This window comes from Hipposideros armiger, unplaced genomic scaffold (assembly GCF_001890085.2).
Source record: "Hipposideros armiger isolate ML-2016 unplaced genomic scaffold, ASM189008v1 scaffold_1167, whole genome shotgun sequence".
In the NCBI taxonomy this organism is placed as follows: Eukaryota; Metazoa; Chordata; class Mammalia; order Chiroptera; family Hipposideridae; genus Hipposideros; species Hipposideros armiger.
Window position 1 is genome coordinate 264,182 of NW_017732517.1, and position 7,412 is coordinate 271,593.

At 46.7% G+C, this 7,412-nt stretch overlaps 1 protein-coding gene across 1 annotated transcript in view; it reads right to left on the reverse strand.

The window, feature by feature from the left end:
* The window catches only part of BFSP2 (beaded filament structural protein 2), a 68,289-nt gene that overhangs the window by 59,901 nt on the left and 976 nt on the right, over nucleotides 1-7,412 (reverse strand). The window contains 1 exon segment of the mRNA XM_019632715.1: nucleotides 4,376-4,410. Coding sequence (XP_019488260.1) covers nucleotides 4,376-4,410 — 35 coding nt within the window.

Here is a 7,412-nt window from a genome sequence, read left to right on the forward strand (position 1 = left end):
TATGGTTTATTTTTCCATTCTATTTTTTCAATTATAAGCAAATGTGTATGTATTGTTCCTATCCCTCCCTTTTTCTTAGATAAATGGGTAGAATGACATTCACACTCTCTCCACCTTGCTTTTTAACTGTAGAATATATCCTGGAGGTCCCTCCATAATAGTTACAGAGCTATTCTTCATTTCTTTTGTAGATGTATCATTGCTTATTCAACTAGTCCCCTACTGATAGGTATTTGGATTGTTTCCAGTCTTTTGCTATTATTGATAAGATTGAAATAAACAGCCTTATGCATACTCCTTGTTCATGTTTTTGTCAATGTGTCATTGAGAGAGATTCCTAGAATTGGGGTTGCTAGATCAAATTACATATACATAAATCCATATATAATTTGTCTAGATTTTGCCAAATTCTTCTCCAAAAAGGTTGTAATATTTTCTATTCCCATCAGCACTGTATGAACTTGCCTGCTTCCCTAATGCTTCATCAACAAAATAGATTGACATACTTTTGGAGTTTTGCCAACTGATAGGTAAAAATGGTATCTCAGGTAGTTTTTTTTTTTAATTTTTTTATGAGTGAATTTGAGCATCCTTTTATATGGCTAAAAACCACTTCCATTTATTTTTTATGTCAACTGTCCACTCATATCTCTAGCTTATTAAAAATAAGAGTGTTGCTGGCTGTTTTTTAAACCTCAGATTTTAAATGCTGTTTATAGAATAGGGACAGTAACCTTTTAAATTCTAAGTTTCTAAGTTGCAAATGCTTTTTTTTTTAGTTTGTCATTTATCTTTGCTTATGGTATTATTCTTCAATGCAAAATTTAAAAATTTCTGGTAATCAAATTTATCAATATTTTCCTTTATTCATTTTAGATTTTAAATTATATCAAGGAAAAAGTTCCCACACCAAGGCTGGAAAGGAATTCATCTGTGCTTTCTATTTATATGGTTTCCTATTTTATATTTGAATATAGGATACATTTAGAATTGATCCTCGGGTACAGTGAGGGATGGATCCAATTTTATTATTTTCCTTCTGACTGTCCATTTGTCTGAATACCACTTATTAAAAAGTCTATTCTTTCATCCATTGGTTTTTGGTTTTTTTTTTTAAAGATTTTATTGGGGAGTCAGGGAAGGGGAACAGACAAGTTGCTGTCCTTTTTGTTCTTCAGTCTAGTTGTGGAGGACGTCGCTTCACTGGCCCATGTTGGTATTATCATTGAGCTCTTCCCGGGTGAGGCAGTTGCTCGCTGGCCATTGGACGGCCGCTCATGGAGGCTCATGGCAGCCCACGCTGGCTGCCAGCGACTTACACTGGCTGCTGGCTACATACGGTATCCCATGGCAACCCACTGCAGCAGGGGCTGCAGCCTATGCCGTTGCCGGCAACTCACGGCAGCCCAACTCCAGGTTGAGCTGTTGTTCACCATCTTAGCTGTGGAGGGCAGTGTCACTGGCCCTCATATGTGGGATCCGAACCTGGGCCTTCTGGCATCCCAAGCCGGTTCTTAACCATTGCGCCACTCAGCCAGCCCACTAATGTTATTTTATAACCTGCTACTTTACTAAAATTATCTCACTGTTTGTTATATAGTTTACCCATGGATCCCCTTGAGCCTTCCAGAAAGACCAACATTTGCCCTCTTTCTTTCCATTTCTTATACCTCCAATTGCTTGTTGTTATCTAATCCCATTGACTATTGCGTCTGACCGATGTTACATAGCAGTGGAGATGGTGGGCATCCTTTTCTTTTTAATTTCTGTAGGGAGACCACTCGTGTTTTCTTCTTTGAGATATTTGATCATGTCTAGAAAGTCTCCAGACATCCTCATTATACATATAGATGCGAAATGGAGATGCAGAGAGCTCAATGAAGAGCTCAAGGTCATGCAGGGCCCGAGTGACCTCAGGGCTCTCTGGCTTAAAAAATCTGTTTTTGCAGCTCACCCCCGTATAGTCCATCATCTAGACTCTTCTGTCCTCCATTCCTCAACATGGACCTCACACTTCAAGAAATCTTGAGATTTAAGAGTGGCTGAGCTCAGTATTTGGGAAGGGCACAGAACCGGGGGCCCAAGGGACAGGGTTCCATCTCTCCCCTATGTTCTTTAGCAATTCTGCTCTTTCCCAGATGCTCTACGTAGCAAAACAAGGGCCCCCAGGAAATCAGAAACCACCCTTCTTAGAAAGCAGTTTATTGACAACCTACAGTACTCGACCACAACCCTTGGGGGAAGCCTTATGCCTCCTTCCCCTCCCTGCTTCAGTGAAATATTTCTTCCAGTCTCATATATCACTCGCCATAAAGGGAATTCTCCCGAGTGTATTTTTCTCTGCGTACCCGTAATTACATGTCTAATGATACTTTAGTGTTCCTTAGCGCTTGGCTAACAGAGTGACTATCTCACTGGCCTGCTCTGACCAAACAAATTGCATTTCTGAAAAAATAGATGGAGCGGTTTTATCTTGGATAAATGTACTCAGGCTTTTGCAGATTCTAAACTCGCCCAGAGTTCTTTTTCCCCCTGTCCCAACCCCTTTCGGGGACACTAGGTCATGAAATGTGAGCAATGGCCCTGTTGCCTTTCTTTTTATTCAGTGGGGAGTGATTAATTCTTATTTCTTTACAAACAAAAATGAAAAATTCTGCTAGGACCACAGGTTCTGAGCGGAGCGAACCCTGGCCCTGATCTAGATTGCCTATTTCCAGCAGTTTCCCTAAATAGGCAGGTCCCCAGAGTACAGACTGTCGCTCTGCAAGGGGCAGAAAAGGGACTGTACGCGGCAGTCTCGTTTTAAATCAGGCTTGTTTTAAATTCGAATCCTCTTGCCTTTCAGTAATTTTGAGCTCTTTCCTTCAGCTGACAGCCTTTGCTGTTGGAGGTGTAAGCTGCTGTTTTCTCCCATGGAGGCCACTGATTTCAGTGAAACCTAAGCCTCCACGCTCCCCTTTCTTCCCCAGGCAGCATGTGCTGGCCCCGGCTTCTGCTCACAGCTTGTGCTTTGAGATGTAGCCTGTGTCCTGCACCCCTTTTGTCCCTGCTTCCTTCTATCTGCAGCTCTGAGGCAGGGAAGCTGCCTAATTTCAGCCCGTGTTTGGTCTGTTCGAGGATGAAAGGGCCTGCTGTCACCAGAACTTATCATCAGCATCATTCACGTGGCACGACAAGTTGGCAGCACTCAGCAGAGCTGGAGAGGGCAAGGGACACCTCTGCCTGGGCGACAGGGAGGTGCCGGGTCCTCTGTGGTCACCACCCGGGAATTGTCCTGTCTGTTTTCACTGCTTAGCAGGAGAAATGGCTGAGAGGTTCTCACACAGAGGAGGGAGATGTTTGGGATTGAAAAGGAACTTCATGGCCTCACTAGGACTGGCTATACAATTTGTAGGTTCCAGTGTAAAATAAAAGGTGGAGCTCCTTGTTCAAAACGCAGAGGAAAAAAGTGCCTTTAAAGGTACCAACATATCAAGCTTTAGCCCATCTTCCATGGTTTTTCTCTAGACCTGTCATGGTCATTTTGCTATTTAATCTTGTACTCCATCAGGCGCAGGGATACTCAAGGGACAAGCGCACACCGTCATAGACACCTGGGCGCCCTGTCCCACCATTTGGGGCACTGTGTGGCCCACCAGCTTCTGGGTCACCTCTCCTCCCAGCCGCTGGGCTGATGTGCCATGTCCTGGCCAAGTGCAGGGAAGTCAATCAGGCACCTCCTTTCCCATAAACTGGCCACTCCAACCCATGGAGAACAGGTGACCCCCAAGAGTATTGAAACCCCAGTGCCACTCTGTAGGCAGCTGGATCACGGGTGGGCAAGAGGCTCCCCCCCCCATTGTGTGCCACATGTGTTGTGGAACTGCCAGCCTTGGATGGGGTGGCTGCTGCCATGCCCCACCCCAAGAGGGCACTCGGACCCTCCTCACATCTGTGGCCAGGCCCTTGCTGGGGGGTGGGTGAGACGGGAAGTCAAGAGGGGCCTGGGGTTCCCAGGGGCCTGAGACTGGGCCATCCAGGGAGACAGCGGGAGGTGGAACCCTGACTGAGCTGAGGCTCCAAGTCCCTGACACATGCCCCACTGTCCCATCACTTCACTTACAAAGCGCAGATACCAAGATAAAGCTATTAAGAATTTCAAGATGGTGACTGCAGAGCCTTAGACTCCAAGTTTGCGGCCCTTCTGGGAATAAGCCCTGTGGGACTCTGGTGGTCACATGTCCGTGGAGCTGACCCTATTCCTTGCAAGGCTCACCAACTTGCACAGGGAGTGACGACGGAGAAGACTGCCACCCCCCTCCCCCGCAAGGACTGATGTCCTGACTCCTGCAGCTCTCTGGGGACCCGCCACTTGGTGGGTCTCAGACTCCATGACAGAGCACCAGGAAGGCAGTGGGCCCCACTCCCCAGGGGGTGGGACATTGTTTCTTAGCAGCCAGGTGAGAGGCCTACTGTTTGGGGACAGAGGGGGCTTAGGAGGGAGCTGTGTCCCTGTGGCTACTGGGTGAAGAGGACACTGTTAGGGGTGAAGGGAGGAAGGAAGGGTCCTGCTAAGGCCCTGAAGGGGGGCCATGGCCTCCAACAGCAAGTCCCATGGTCAGGGGCCCAGCCCTCAGGGGACTGGTGCTCTGACTCAGGATGGCCTGTTGCATGTACACAGCGCCTCACAGTCTCTGAAGCCCCTTTATGCCTCTTATTTCATTTCATGCTCACAATGACCCTGGGAGGTGTTTATGCGTTTTGAAGATGGGGACAGGGAGATATGGAGCAGAGGACTGGCTTGTCCATCTAAGTGGCAGAACCAGGACTGAAGGGAGATCTACTCCTTGTTGAGTATAGATCATGTTCATGGATCTAGGTACATGCAATGCCAGGAATAAAACGGTCTTTCTAAGCTGTTAGCCACTGATTTTGCTAGGTACATTACATTCAGTTAACCCCTTTAACAGTTCTGTACAATAAATATAGTGATCCCCCCATTGCAAAGGAAGAAACAAGTTCAGAGAAGTTAAGTTACTGACCTAAAGTCACCTAGCTATAGGTGACAGAGCCAACATCCAAATTAAGTTCCCAGGACTCCCCGTGTAGGCCCTTTCCACTTATCTCACTGTGCTGGAAAGACCCAGTCTTCGCCTAAGTGGGCCTAGAGTGTGAGGGCATGGACATGTAACTGACCACAGGGCAACATGGTAGCTGCACAGTGGGTGTGTGTATAGGCCGTCACGGGACCATAGAAGGTGCAGGGAAGCATCTCAGCAGCAGCCAGGCCGAGGGCCTCCCAGGTGGGTGGCATGGTTAGGACAGAAGGGTGGCTTCAGAAGCACCTTGTGGACTGAGCCCAGGGCCATGGATAGTGTCTTGTCAGCGACGAGGAGCCCAGAAGGGTTTTGGACAGGAATATAACACAGTCAGCTCCTATGTGTCCAAAAGGTGATTCTGGGGACTGGGTGGGGAATACCAGGAGGGAGAGCAGGTGTCAGCAATGCCATCTGGCAGCTATATGTTGGGTCCTGGGGGGGGGCAGTTGTGGGTCCATTTTGTAACAACAACAAAGGAAAAATCGTGTGTATTTCTCAAATGTGCAGTTTTCTTTTGTTCTTTTTGAAGGAACAGATATTAATGTGGCTGGAAGGCTGGGCTGTGTGATATAGAAATAACTCCATTTTATAGGTTGGTCTAACTATCTTCACGTCCATGTTTGAAAAACAAGGAAGAAAAGGAGAATTTTGCAGTCATACCTAGGATCTCAGTTACAATCACTTAGGAGGAAAAGGACCCTCATTGGGATTCTGACCACCTGTGGTGGGGTGGGCCGTCTTGGCATCAGGCCTTCACTCCTGCAGCACTGTGGCTGCCCTGTGTCCCTGTATAGTGTTCTAGTCTGTAGTCTACCTGCAGGCAGCAACCATGCAACTTATTATGGACGGATTTGCTGGAATATCCAAGGCATTATCACTCCTATTTCACAGTTAAGGAAACTGATGATCAGAGAACTTGGGTAAATTGCCCAAGCTCCTGTATAGACTGGAGCCAGACCAAGTCAGTGTCTGCTGTGTATGGACTAATTTTTTGGCCGTACTTTTTGACCTAGAAATTGGGATGCCTGTCATATCATGAAAAATCTGTGTGGCATTTGAGCGCACAAAACTGTTCTGTAGATGCTGAAATATTGGCATATCTAGGGATGTTTTGGTGGTTTACAGGACACAAATATTTCGATTCAGGACTGTTGGGGTGAACCTTGGAGGAATGGCTGCCTTAGGTTTGAAGGCTTTAAGGCCCCGGGCTGCTCTGAGATGGTGCAACCTCACAGCCCAACTGGATGCCAGCGGAACAGCAGCTCCAGGGCAAAGCAGAGAGGACAGTGTTGCGTGTCATGTGTACTATGCTGTTAGCCAGTCACTGACTGACAGGGAAGGAGAAGCATCTTGGGGTGAAATAAAAGGCAGGAGGGGCAAATGGGGAGCCCCTGAGTGTGTCTTCTCAGTATCACCCAGGCACACACAAATGAAGGTTTGTGACCTCATCTTGGGGGGATGGATGCATACAGGGACCCAAGGAGCAAGGGATCTGAGCTGGCAGTTCCTGGCTGACTGAGAGGCTGATTCAGCTCAGAGGGATCCCACGGCCAGCATTGGGTGGGGGGAAGGGAGAAGAGAAGGCAGACACCCACAAAGAGACAGATGAGATGTGCAATGCTGGCTGGAGTCCCAGCGTCAGACCCACAGGCTACAGGCCAGATATGATGGATGAACGGGGCACTCGCTCTGCAGAAATCACCCTGGAGAGTGGGTCCTGACTAAGTAAGAGAGGAAGATGAAATCTCGGTGTCCTGCCCTGTCTAATAATATAGCCACGTGTGATGACTTACATTTAAAGTAACCAAAATGAAATAGGATAAAAATGTCAATTCCTCAGTCTCATTACCCACATGCCAAGTGCTCAGTAGCCATAGGAAGCTAATGGCTGCCAGGCTGACAGTGTGGATGCCAGGCATGGCTGTCATTGCAGAAAGTTCTATTTGAAGGTAAATTATCCCATTAATATTCTTTTATATTGATTACATGTTGAAATAACATTTAAAATATATTGAGTTAAATAAGATATAACTTCATCTGTTTCTTTTTACCTTTTTTTTCTCCCTGTGGGTAATAGAAACTTGTAAATCATCTATATGGCTCATATTTCTATTGGACAGTGTGCTGTTATAAATGGACATAGAAACACAGTTCCATGCATTCATTGTTTTTAATGCTACGTCCATGCGATGGTACTCCATTTGATGGTGGCTGTAAAAACCCTTTCTTAACACAAAGGTAACAGAGGCAGCCTGAGGTAATAGGACAAAAGCAAGCTTTGGAGCCAGAAAAATTAAGGTTTGAATCTCAGCTTCATCCCCTTATTAGCTGCAT